General features: G+C 38.5%; 3 protein-coding genes across 3 annotated transcripts; 2 read left to right on the top strand and 1 right to left on the bottom strand.

Moving 5' to 3' along the window:
• Window positions 1–305: 305 nt before the first annotated feature.
• Window positions 306–1,486, bottom strand: LOC131328556 (uncharacterized). Its single transcript, XM_058361491.1, has 3 exons — window positions 1,330–1,486; window positions 1,077–1,239; window positions 306–924 (listed from the first exon to the last, which is right to left on the bottom strand). Exons 1-3 carry the CDS (start codon window positions 1,484–1,486, stop codon window positions 306–308), a joined length of 939 nt encoding a protein of 312 aa, XP_058217474.1.
• Window positions 1,487–4,782: 3,296 nt separating this feature from the next.
• LOC131328557 (uncharacterized) lies at window positions 4,783–7,323 on the top strand. The gene is made up of 3 exons (XM_058361492.1): window positions 4,783–5,000; window positions 5,058–6,675; window positions 6,778–7,323. The coding sequence occupies exons 1-3, from the start codon at window positions 4,783–4,785 to the stop codon at window positions 7,321–7,323; spliced, it is 2,382 nt and encodes a 793-aa protein (XP_058217475.1).
• A 57-nt stretch (window positions 7,324–7,380) lies between these two features.
• Window positions 7,381–8,515, top strand: LOC131328558 (uncharacterized). Its single transcript, XM_058361493.1, has 3 exons — window positions 7,381–7,716; window positions 7,792–8,247; window positions 8,325–8,515. The coding sequence occupies exons 1-3, from the start codon at window positions 7,381–7,383 to the stop codon at window positions 8,484–8,486; spliced, it is 954 nt and encodes a 317-aa protein (XP_058217476.1). The 3' UTR covers window positions 8,487–8,515.
• The last annotated feature ends 5,445 nt before the right edge of the window (window positions 8,516–13,960 follow it).

Here is a 13,960-nt window from a genome sequence, read left to right on the forward strand (position 1 = left end):
TCTAGCACATCCACCTTCAAGGCCACATTTTTGGAGTAGCGAAAAGTGAGAGGGAAACTTCTATTCTTCTCCATCTTGACTTTTGCTTCAATTTGATTTCTCTCCCCCCTCCCCCCCCCCCCCCCCCTCCCCGGTCATAAATCTTGCAAGAGTCTCCTTCAAATTGGATGGTGTACCCATGCTCTATAAGTTTGCCCAACACTCAACAAGTTTTGCTCCAAGTCTGGAACAAGTAGCACATCCGAGATATTCCTTGTACCCTTCTTTGTCTCCATGGCAATAGTACCATTTCCCTTTGCTTGGACTTAGGCACCATTCCCCATCTTTACTTGAGAATTGGAGGAAGTATCGATTTTCACAAAGATACTCTCATCTCCGGTCATGTGGTTACTACAACCACTATCAAGAAACCACACATCATTCTTTTGCTCGGAAGCCGCTTGACAAGCATAAAACTTGCACCCTCCACCTTCTTGCTCTTCGGAGTAATTAGCTTGTTGATTGTTTGTGACTCGGCAACCCTTTTTGACGTGCCCAAATTTGTTGCAATTGTAACATTGTGGCTTCCCTCGAAACCAACAATATTTATCAACATGACTACCCCTTTTACAAATTCCACACCTTGGTTGAGTAGCCTCATCATTCCCTCTTGCTTGAAAATTGTTTCCCCTTTGAAAATTATTCATTCCTCTTCCTCTTCCTCTATCATTTCCACCTCTTCCTCGTTCAAAATTTCCACCACTTGAAAATTCCCCTCTAGATTGATTATGACTTGAAGAAGATCCTTTCCCATGGGGCTTTGGGGTACTAACATTAAGTTTAGATTGAAAGGCACTCTCAATTGACTTTTCGGATTGCCTATTCAATCTTTGCTCAAATGTCTTAAGGGAACCATCAATTCTTCGACACTCAAATTGGCTAAATCTTGAGTATTTTCAATAACGGCAACTATGGGATCATACTTCCGTGGCAAATTAATCAAGATTTTCTCAACAATTTTTTGAGTAGCAACATCCTCCCTATATATTTTCATTTGATTCACAACATCCATAAGTCTAGAAAAATAATCATTTAACAATTCATTATCCTTCATTTTCAAATTCTCATAATCTCTTCTCAAGAATTGAAGTTTGATGGTTTTTACCTTCAAATTGCCTCTATACTCATTGTAAAGAATATCCCATGCTTTCTTGGCTTGGGTTTCATTGATGATTCTAGGAAAGAGGTTGTCAGAAATACCTTGTTAAATCATGGAGAGGGCTTTTGCATTCATCCTATTATCCACCTTCAATTGTTTCTTTTGCTTATTTGACAAAGCCACCTCCACACCTTGACAATCTTCAAACCCATCTTGAACATATTCCCAAACATCATTTGACATAAGTTGGGTCTTCATCTTCACACACCAAAAATCATAGCTTTCTCCATTGAGAAGTGGAAAAGAAAGTGGTAGAGCTCCCATGTTTTGATTGCTTGAACTTGCCATTGTTGTAGACTTTCTAGGGTTTTGTTTCCCCTTCAAAAATCTTCACTCCCAAGTTGATTTGATCCACCAATGCTCTGATACCACTTATGTTGGCATTTTCCCTAGCCAAAATTTGATTTTCGGTGGAGAGAATAACAAGGAAAATGGGAGATTTGGGGCTGCCCAATATACAGCAGCAGCAGCCGAAAAAACAAAATAAAAAAAACAGAGCAGGAGGGAGGTGGCTCTCAGGATCTCTTTTCCGAAAAGTGGCAGCATTAAAAATTGAAACATTAAATTTCAGTGAGAGAAATTATGCACAGAACTTGGGGAGCATTAAAAACAAAGCAAAAGTCGCCAGTAAAATTCAAACCTAGGACCTCTTTGAGAAGACACGGAGCACTTACCACTTACCACTGCACCACAAATAACTTTTATGAGAAATAATAACATATCTATTATTTATTAACATTCTAGCTGGGTCAAATGACTCAGCTGGGCCTACATTAAATCCGCCCTTGCGCACCTCCTTGACTAATCTTGAAAGACTAATCTCATTGTACGGTAGTGAGGGTCTCATTTAAAAGAAGTGTAAAGTTCTGTGTGAACTAACTCAAAAGAAGTTGATTGCACGCGGTAGAAGTTTTGAATCTAAATCCATATAAGGGAGCAAACTTCTAATTAGTATCATGCATTGACTATCAATGCCCTGGGACATGATTTACCAAGCAAGGAAATATTTTAGTAATCAAGGAATGAACAGATTGGTTCATGTATTTGTTACGGTGATATATTTGTGGAAGAATGCATGCTGGTGACTTTGTAGAATGTAGTGTTGGTTTTCCTACAACGTTTAATTTGTTGGAACAAGGTAACAAAGATATATATATATATAGTCCCCTTCTCCTAAGGACCACCTTAACTTAATAAAATAAGGACCTCCCTTTCCCGATCGAATTTCGATGATCTGAGCCGCTCAATGTGTTCAGAACATGATTTTAAGGGTACCCGTAAGAAATCAGCAAAAAAAAAAAGACCGGGAAGGACTTCATCTGAGCAGTTTTTGTTTATTTTTTATCGAACGGTTCAAATAAAAACTGCTCGGATGAAGCCCTTCCTGGTCATTTTTTTTGCTGAATTTTCGCGGGTACTCTTAAAATCGCGTTCTGAATACATTGAGCGGCTCGGATCATTGAAATTCAATCGGGAAATCAGAGAAATAGAGCTAAAATAAGGACCTCCTCATTTGAAAATGACTGTATATATATATATATATATATATATATATATATATATATATATATATAAAGGAAATTAAAGAGTGTTGGAACAAGGTGTTGGCATTTTCCCTAGCCAAACTTTGATTTTCGGTGGAGAGAATAACAAGGAAAATGGGAGATTTGGGGCTGCCCAATATACAGCAGCAGCAGCCGAAAAAACAAAAGAAAAAAAACAGAGCAGTAGGGAGGTTGCTCTCTGGATCTCTTTTCCGAAAAGTGGCAGCTCTATATTGCCTTTCTCGTTGAACTTCGGCTTATTTGCAAGGACACCCCTTCAACTATAACCGTTTGTCAACTTTACCCCCTCAACTATCAAACTCAACAGCTTTACCCCCTCAACTATTAAAACTCAACAACTTCACCCCCCTTGTCAAAATTCCGTTAAAAAATTGGACGGAGACGAGTGAAAGGACCATTATACCCTTCTTATGTTAAAAATGGGTTTCGTGTTGTTCATTACCTCATCGACCCACTCCTCTCTCTCACTCTCACTCCTCTCCTCAGTCGAGAACCAGCATGGAGAACTCGAGAACCAGCAGCATGAGAGAACCCACATGAATCCTTTCGTTTGAGAGAACCCACGGTTTGTGAATAACATCAGTCATCTGTCGGTCATCTACTTTGAAAACCCTGAAGTGTGGACGACGAACGACGAACAACGTCCGTTTCTGCGATGTCCACCATGTAAGTCGCATTTTGAACCCTAAACCTTTGATCGAAGTGGTTAAATGTTTTATGTGTTATTTCTCAGAAATTTTGGGTTTTGAACTGAAACCCTAATTTTTTGAATTAAAATTTAGGGTTTCTGTATATATTTGTTAATTTTCAGTACGATTTGGAACCCTAAACCTTTGATCGAAGTTGTTAAATGGTTTACGCGGTTTTTGTCAAAAATTTTGGGTTTTGAACCGAAACCCTAAATTTTGGAATTAAAAATTGGGGATTTTGTATAAATTTGCTATTTTTCTGTACGATTTTGAGACCTCCTTTCTTCGGAGTTGTTAAATGGTTTACATGGTTTTTCTCAAAAATTTTGGGTTTTGAACCGAAACCCTAAATTTCCGAATTAAAAATTGGGGATTCTGTGTGTATTTGTAATTTTTCAGTACGATTTTGAAACCTTAACCTTTCTTCGGAGTTGTTAAATGGTTGTTTACGTGGTTTTTCTCAAAAATTTTGGGTTTTGAACCGAAACCCTAAATTTCCGAATTAAAAATTGGGGATTCTGTGTGTATTTGTAATTTTTCAGTACGATTTTGAAACCTTAACCTTTCTTCGGAGTTGTTAAATGGTTGTTTACGTGGTTTTTCTCAAAAAATTTGGGTTTTGAACCGAAACCCTAAATTTCCGAATTAAAAATTGGGGATTTTGTGTGTATTTGTAATTTTTCAGTACGATTTTGAAACCTTAACCTTTCTTCGGAGTTGTTAAATGGTTGTTTACGTGGTTTTTCTCAAAAATTTTGGGTTTTGAACCGAAACCCTAAATTTCCGAATTAAAAATTGGGGATTCTGTGTGTATTTGTTCTTTTTCAGTACGATTCTGTATATATACTGTATATTGTGAACCCTAAATTAAGGAACTAATCCTGGCATAGACATAGAGTTCCTAGACTCAAAACTCACCCAAAAGAAAATAGAAAAAAAACCCACCAACAGTCCAACAGTCCCAAAACAATCTCTGATAAAAAACCTTCGTATGAATCCTCTATGAAGCAGCAGTGGCTAAGTTTTGATGAGAAGCCTTCAACCTCCTCCAAGGGCTAAGGCATGAACGAATGTCCCCTAAGATTGACTAATTTTTGTAAACTGGAGGAGGAATCCCTGCAGAGATTTTGAAACACCCTACCATTCCTTTCCCTCCACAGCCAATACATAGTTGCAACTAGGGATAGCTTGAAAATAGTGTGAACCGTGGAACTGGCACCTCTGTGTTGCCTGGTCCAGCTCAACAGTCCAGAAAACTCCATAAGACCAGTAGTCAGACCAACAATATAGAAGACCTGACTTGCTGAGCATAAGGACAAGAAAAAAAGAGATGAGAAATCCCTTAAACTGGGACTTTTGCACACTTTTACTAAGCCAAGAAAATTGTGAGATTCTGTATAACTTTGTGAATCTTTTGAACGTAAGTTTAGTGCTTCCTTCTTGTATTTTTGGATATGGTTGTGCTCTTTTGGATATTGTTCTGCTCTCATTTTATACCTTGTTTTTGAGTGACACAATTGCATTATTAGCTGCTTATGTAGTAATTTTGTTTGAATGAATCCTAAATTAGGTGGTCCTATTGATAATCTAACTTATTTGTTGCAGAGAAAACAATCTTGACTTCAGGTGTACTTTGGAAATTCATGTTGGTGGTAAACTTGTGAGGGGGGCCCAGGTTGAATACTTGGGTGGGTTTGTTGCACAAAGTAAGGTAGATCCAGACTTCTTCTCATTTTATGACTTCATGTCTGTAATTAAGGAGACAGGATATTCACAAGCAGATAACATTAGTGTGTTTTATAGACTTCCCAACACTGACATGAACAATGGCTTAGTTGCATTGACTTCTCATGATGAAATGCTTAACATGTTTGCAACACATTCTCCTGGTATGAAGTATTTCTCTATTGATATGTATGTTGATTGTCCTAATGTGGTTGATTCAGAGGATGAGGAGGTGATAGGTAGAGACACAAACACTGTAGACCAAGGTTGCTTAACCGAGTTGGGATCTGACTTACAAGTAGAGGAAGGACAGGGAGGTGTTGACTTAGGAGTAGAGGAAGGACATGAAATTGTTGACTTAGACGTTGAAGGTGTAGTCCAAGGTGTGGATGCAAATGAAACTGATCATATGGAGTTCCAAATGGATGATGATAGCTCAGACATTGAGTGGATGCCTTATGATGATAGCTCAACTTCCACTGGGTCTTTTAGTGGGGTAGAAGAGTCTTCTGATGAGGAGGAAGAGGACAACATTCCCTTGGTAGGTTTAGGTAAAAACTTGGGTCAAAACATAGGTGATGAAGAAGAGGACTTTAGTTCTGATAGTGATGATAACAATTTAGTTGATGATGTGACTGATGAGGATGGGAAACCTATTTTTCCAGAGTTCAAAGAGCATTATATGAAGAAGCCTGAATTAATAGAAGGGATGAAGTTCCCTAATGTGCAAGTGTTTAGGAAACTATTGAGAGAATATCATATAAAGGAGGGGTATACGTTTAAATTTTTGAAGAATGAGTCTAAGAGGGTCACTGTGAAGTGTACACATGATTGTGGCTTTAGACTTCATGCCTCTCCCATGTACGAAGAGAGATCCTTTCAAATAAAAAAGATAAATCAACAACATTCATGTACTAGGAAGTACACTAATAATAATGCAACTTCGTCTTGGCTTTCTGAAAAGTACTTGGCCAAAGTTAGTGATGCCCCAGAGACTAAGATCAGTTCAATGAAGAAAACAGTTAGGAGGGAATGGTTGTTAAATGTTTCTGAGAACAAGATCTATAGGGCAAAGAGAAAGGCCCTTGAACTGATTCAAGGAGATCATAGAGTTCAGTATGTGAGGTTGTGGGACTACTGTGAAATGGTAAGAATACAGAATCCACATAGTACTGCTAAGTTGAAGGTGGATAGGCCCTTGCCAGATGAAGGACCAGTGTTTAAAAGGATGTTTATAAGCTATGCTGCCCAACTGAGGGGATTTTTAGCAGGTTGTAGGCCGATAATTGGGTTAGATGCTTGTTTTTTGAAAGGGCCATTTGGTGGTCAGTTGATGCATGCAACTGCGAAAGATGCCAACAATCAGATGTTTCCTTTGGCATTTGCTGTTGTGGAGGCTGAAACAAAAGAGAGTTGGACTTGGTTCTTGGAAAGTCTGATGGACATGATAGGCAATCCAGAGGAAAGGGGTTGCTGCTTCATATCCGACAGGCAGAAGGTATACCTACCTGTTTTTTTTTTTTTTTTGTATTTAATCACTATTGTTGTTTACTTCATTAACTGTTGCCTATATTTAACTACAACTTTTTGTTTCCTTTAGGGATTGACACAAACGTTTGCACAGTTGTACCCTAATGTGGAACATAGATACTGTATTAGGCACATGTACTCTAATTTCAGTAAAGTGTACAAGGGTAAGGAGTGGAAAGACCTCATGTGGAGGGCTGCATCAGTGTACACAATTCATGAATTTCATCAAGCTATGGAGGCCATTAAATCAATTGATGAGAATGCATATGAGTATTTAATGAGTGAACAACCCTCAACATGGGCTAGGTGCATGTATGGAACAAGGTCTAAATGCAATAGAATGGACAATAACACAAGTGAAGCATTCAATAGAGCAATAAAAGATGCAAGGGACCAACCAATTTTGACCATGGCTGAAAGTATTAGAAGGTACCTAATGACAAGGTTGCAAACAAGAAATCGATTGTGCCAAGGCTGGAAGGGTAATGTATGTCCAAGAATTAGAAGAAGGGTTGAGAAAGCATGCAAGTTAATGGGGGAGTGTGAGGTGATTTACAGTGGTGGCAGAATATTTGAAGTACTTACTGTACTTAGGACCCATGTTGTGGACATATGAGAGAGAACATGCACTTGTAGGAAGTGGGATGTCAGTGGGATACCATGTTCACATGGAATGGCTGCAATTATAGAAGATAAAAGTGACCCATTGGACTTTGTTGATGAGTGCTTTCACATAAGTACATTTGCAAAGATATACAACTTCAACATCAAACCAATTCCTGACCAAACAATGTGGGTTCATACAGAGTTTGATCCTATAGGTCCTCCCCCTTTAAGAAAGAAGAGTGGTAGACCCAAGAAGAATAGGAGGAAAGGGCATGATGAACCAAAGAAACCCAATGGAGGTGTTAGGAAGTATTACACAACTCTCAAGTGTAGCATATGCAAGCAGCCAGGACATAATGCCAGAACATGCTCTCAAAAGGCTAACAGCACTACTGTTGACCAAGTAAGGAAAATTCAAATTTTTTTTCCATTGTCCTTTATTGTTTTTTAAGGCATATTTGACATGTTACTTGTACAGGACTGTCAAATGGCAATGGAAACAGCAATTGTTGGAGGACATGAAATTGAAGTGGCAGAGGAAACAATAGCCAATAGTGGGAGAGGTAGTGGTAGAGGAGGGAAAGGAAGAGGAGGGAAGACTGGCAGAGGAGGAAGAGGAGGTAAGAGTGGTGGAGGAGGGAAGATTGGGAGAGGAGGTGGTGCAATGGTGGTTGGAGGCACAGGAAGAGGTGGTGATCCGGCATCAAAGTATGACACTATTGCTCCAAGAGGTAGAGGAAGAGGAAGAGGTGGAACCACTGCTCCACCTCTTCTTGGAATTGTGATTAGAGAAACAAATCCTAACACTAGGGTGGATATTGGTACAAACAAAGGTGTAAACCGTGGGAAGGGAAAACAGCCCATAGTTTGTAGAGGCAAAGCACCAATAACAAGGTTTGGAGGTGCCCCAAGGGTGGGATTGCCAGCACCACAGGTAATACACTAACCTCATGCCTATACTGTACAATTTAGTCCATACAATAAGCTAAGTTATGCATGGTGTCAATGTAGGGATGGAGAAGATCCACAAGGATGGGGAATGCCATTTTTTGGACTCAACCAGAAACTTCATCTGCAGCATCATGTGGCAGTGGTGGTGGAAGTGGCAGTACCACAATGCCAAGCACTCAACCATCAAGTTCAACCCCAAGTACCCAAAAATCAGCCACTTGAATCTGCTTTAGGAAATGGATTAGGATAAGTCTTTTGGTTAATGATAAGTCTTTTGGAAACAATGTGTAATGTTTACACAGAGTTAGAAGAATGTGTAATCCATTAACTAGTACTTTCATATTAACTAGTACTTTCATATTTCTTTTGTGGGTTGGAACTACTGAATGAAATGTAACCTTTTGAAATCAATGTATGAATGAATGAAATGTAACCTTTTGAATTGAACTGCTTCTGTTGTTCAACTGCTGCTGCTGTAACCTTTTCATGCTTGAATTAAACTGCTGTTGTGGTTCTATTAGTCCAGCTGCTACTGTTGTGTTGGTACATACAAAATGTGTTATGCTATTGCTATTGCTGTCCAGTTTTATGGTGGTCTATTATGGATCTTTTTGTTGCTGTCATGGGATACCTGTTATGACTGTTATGGCTACTTGTTCTGTTGTTTTTTTGCTGTTATAGTAGCCCTGTTATGCTGTTGTTCTGCTGGTAGTGAAGGACTGGACTGCTCTGTTATGGACTGGCTGTCTATTCTAGCTCTGTTATGCTCTGTTATACTATGAATGGACTGTTGTGGTGCTGTTTGCAGGTACTGATTACAGCTCCGTTCTGCTTTGGTTATGTTTTATTGCAATGCTTCTAGTACTTGTGTTAGTTTTGTAATTGGTTTAAGTAATGAAAAAGAGGAGCAGCAGCTTCTGAGAGTGACTTACCCCATTCGGTCAGATCTAGAGAGACTAACCCATTTTTTTTGTTTCCCTCAATAGAAGATATAGTTGTATTTTTAAAGCTCTGTTCTTGTAATTGGAGAAGTAGCTTTTCCATTCCAGTATCTTTAGTGGGCTTTTGCTTCCCCTGTATGCCTCTATTAATCTTATTCTTTTAATTGGAGAAGTACCCGAGTAATAGAGATGGAAGATTATCTTTTATCTTATTCTTTCAACTTGCTTTACTTGCATATATGTATACCATCATTTTCTGAGACATGGTAGTTCGTTAAAACTTTAGATTATCTAGTTGAGATGACCCCATGGTTCAAGATGGAATCACTTCTATTATGATTCTGTCAGTCCTCCATTTTGGCTATTCTACGCATTACTTAATGGAGACCGGTGGTTTAAGAGGCACAACCCGCACAAGGAAGGATGCATTCAGATGTTTTCAGAATCTTCAAACTCGATCCTTTTTTCTGTTAATAACTTTATACTCAACTGAAGATTTGGGCAAATAAACGTAAGAGGAGGCCGTTTTGAACTGTTGAGTCCTAAAGTAAATGTATTTTGATGCTGGGAGATTTCTACTTTCATTCCTTACCTTATTGTGGTTAATTTCCATGTCACCTCCTGATAGGTGTGCCTTCACAACAGCAGAAAAAGCACTACCATTTTTGAGCTGTACTACATGTGCTTTAGTGTACTATTTCAGGTGAAAAAAAGAAACATCGCAAAGAAATGATTGCTTTGAAGTGGCGTGAGAGAATGATTGGCCGTGGTGTTGATCTTGAGCACCCCCTCATGCCCTTGCTCTTTTCCTCGTGAAAATTATATGCAGACGAGGCAACAGGGCTCTTCATTTCTAACTGAGTTGAAGCAGAAATTGCTGCTTTCACCAAGCGATGCTGTTCGGGCTGGTACCCGGCATAATGTACCATTGATCAACTCCCTTGTGCTTTATGTTGGAATGCAGATGTGTCCATGCTTTTTTGTTTCTCTTTACGCAACAGTGCTAATAGCAATGAAAGAATATACAACTAGAGGGATGAAAAACTCTTCCAATAGATCCTAAATCATAATAAGCACAACTACTGCTTCTAACCGTAGAGGGGAGTGAGAGCCTATTTTCTAGCCATTTTTTCCTTCTGTTTTGGCCTAGGACAATAGATGTCGGCTTCGTAGATGCTGCGGCCCCTTTCTTGAAGCATCTATTGGTATTTAATACATGTCTAAGAATCTGTTTCCGTGGTCACAAATAGTTGATATTGTGGATTGTTATTTTTATAGAGGGTACTCAACTGATCTTTGCAATGTGTTTCCTTACTTCCCATCTCTTTTTCACCTGTCAACTTAATTCGTCCTGTGATTATATTTTTATGTGCATCGGTTGTATTTTCAAGTCTAACTGGAACTTGTTTATTTTGTGATTATTACAATGTTTATTAGGTAGACTATTCTTCAATATTTCTGCTCTGGAAAACTGTATTTAGAAGACATTTTAATGGACTTCTTATCTCGTTTGGTTCACACTCAGACTGCACCAGGCTAGCCATCTATTCATCCTTATGGGACAAATTTGAAATACTCCCTAAAGAGTATTTGACATTGAAATTCATTATTTACGGGTCGCTTGAATCCACGGAAGATTCAGAGAACGTGCAGAGGGGACAATTTGAAACATAACAAGTAAAATAATTGAATTCATTATTTTAGTGTACTAATTCATTATTTAGGTAGACTATTCTTCAATATTTCTGTTCTAGTATGGTTGTTTCAACATTTTTATGGAAAGTCAGTCTGTTGTTGACTAATAAGGATGCATGAGAATACACAGTTAATGCTAGATTTTGCATTATCAAAGTCGGTGTGGTTTATAACCATGCTTTTGTGATTACGTATTACACTATCACATAGGAGGGAATAGCAAATCACAATTCAAAAACCAGCTTATAATAGCAAATGGAATCATATATGAACATCTGCATTAAAAAGCCATGAAATACAATGGTAGAAAATGCATGCTTTTCATTCATAGTTACGGCAAATACAAATATTTTTGCTGAGGGGTATTATGGTTCACACTTGACATTAGCACACCAATCACACACACAATGACTACCACTATTATGATGTTCCTAAAATAACTTGGTCCTATCTCTCTAGTCTTCATAGCTCCAATCTGTGCATTTAAGGTTTCAATAGTAGTTCTAAGGTTGACATTCATTTCAGTCAAGTCTGCCAATTTGACGACCAGTGCATCATTTTCTTCTTCCACCATTTGTCTTCCTCTTTCCAACCTCTCAGTTCTCATTTTCAACTCTTCAACTTGTTTCTAAAGTTCTTCCTTTTTCGCTTGCATGATCTTGGCATATTCCAATCCTCTAGGGCACGTTTCAGGATCTATCCAGACAAAGAAATTGCATCCATTTTCCTTCTGAAATTACAACATAAACATATTGCATTATCTAATTTTTTTTAAAATGTACTAACAGTTACATAATTTGGTGTACTCCAAAATTCAATAAATTACCTTGTAGTTGATACACCCAAGGAATCTTCTTCCCGGATTTTTGACAGTTAGTGACGTTTGCATCACAACCCTCCGACCACATCTGCATCTTTCATCTCCATCGTACTGAGATAAGTTTGTGGTGTAGCTACTAGAGCTGCTCATGCTGAATCTGGGTTTGAATGGGTTTTGGAATCAGTGGGTTTTTTAGGTTTGTGGTTTTCAGAGTTTGGTTTGAAATCTGAATTTAAATGGGTTCCAATATGGAGTTATGGGGACATGGGGAGGGCAGGAGAGTGGGACATGGGGAGGGCAGGAGAGTGGGACATGGGAGGGCAAGAGAGTGGGGGAGAGATATATATGACTGAGATGAGAGAAATTTCAGAAATCTGACCTTTAGAGAGAGAGAGAGACGGTGGGTGAGAGAGATGAGATCAGTGGAGATTAGAGAGAGAGAGAGACAGAGAGAGAGAGAGACAGAGAGCAGTAGAGATTACAGAGACAAACCTGTTTTGGTGGGTGCTTTGGAGAGATGGTGGGTGAGAGAGATATGAGAGATCAGAGAGATGAGAGGAGGTGAGAGAGGATGAGATGAGAGAGAGAGAGAGAGAGTCTGATTTGGGTTTTTTTGGTGTCTGTGGTGGTGTAAAAGGAAGAACAGAGGGAGGTATGTATAAATACCCAATATTATTTTCCCGCCCAAGTCAGGGCATTTTTGGGCACCATTCTGTTTTTCCATCCATTTTAACCTTTAAACTTAACATTTCTTACCAAAACTGGACGGAAGGGGTGAAGTTGTTGAGTTTTAATAGTTGAAGGGGTGAAGTTGTTGAGTTTGATAGTTGAGGGGGTGAAGTTGACAAACTATGACAGTTGAAGGGGTGTCCTTGCAAATAAGCCTTGAACTTCACTTTATATACTAGGTTCATTACATAACATAGACTTGGGCTTTACCTAGCAATTGGGCCCATAACAAAACAAAGAAAACTAGCCCATCACAAATATAAATATAGCCCGAACAAACATAACATTTGGTCCAATTACAAAAAGATAATAAAGCATTAATTTTAACACAAGGTAGCAAGTATATATATAAAGGAAACTTAAAGAGGTCTGCGACTCAATTTTTTCGTACAAAAAAATAGGAATAGAAGGTAATATTTGAATTTGCTAATGTGAGTGGAACAGCCGACGAACAGGTGTTACCAAAAATGCAAATGAGCAAAAAAAAAGATGTTACAGCCTAGAATTTTTATTTATCTTATTAGTTATTTTGGATCATTATTAATTGGAAGTGTTATGGTGTGGGTCCCAACTAATTAATTTGTGCGCGCTATGGATATTGTTGACACGATTGTAATATTTGGGGTATGAAATTGATTTTGGGTAAACTAGTGGTACCGGATGGTAATATTATAAATTGTGTTACGTTCTATCTTATTCTAATTAACTAATCAGCTATAACATAGGGAGTAGTAGATAGTTTTAGGAAGTCAGGAGATATTTTCACGGAGTACTAGGGTTTTTATTTGGAGAGAACATCTGAGATAAAAAAAATTTGAGAGAAGAAGTCGAGGAAACTGAGTAGAAGAGCTAAGCACTTTTGGGTTCGGCTGATTGGTGATCGATTGGGTAAGCGTTTCTTTTTCCCCTTTATTCTTGTTCTTTTCCCATCCTTCGTAGTTCATGGGCTGGGGTAGAGTTGGACTTTTGGAAGGCATCGAACAATGGGTTGCTGAGAGATTAATTAATTAAGTTTCATTCTTTTGGTATCAATCGTTTTCTGTTAATCAGATTGACTTATGGAGCGGTGGAGTTTGGGTATGGAATCAAGAGGCGTGGAGTATTGGCCAAGTGTGGGACTGTGGATTTAATAATAATAGTGGAAGAAGAAATAAAATGGTCTCGGGTTTTGATTTAATGTTGTGCGTACGTGAGGTGTATATAGTTTCACTACTACAATAAATCATAAAGATCACAGCTATTGGCCGTGATTGTAAGTTTTCCATCACGCTCTTGCTACCGTGATGGATTTGGGTGTGATTATAAGTTAATCTCTTTTATCACGGTTATAAACAGTGATTGAAAGAGAGAAACAATCATAGCCAAAAGGTGTGATCGTTTCTCTTTTATCACGGTTATAAGCCATGATTGTTTCTCTTGGGCGTGATCATTTCTTTTTTCTGGGTGTGATTGTATGTTACTTTAGATCACGGTCTATAACCGTGGTTGAAAGTTCAAAATGATCACACCAC

The sequence above is a fragment of the Rhododendron vialii genome, chromosome 6a (assembly GCF_030253575.1).
Source record: "Rhododendron vialii isolate Sample 1 chromosome 6a, ASM3025357v1".
In the NCBI taxonomy this organism is placed as follows: Eukaryota; Viridiplantae; Streptophyta; class Magnoliopsida; order Ericales; family Ericaceae; genus Rhododendron; species Rhododendron vialii.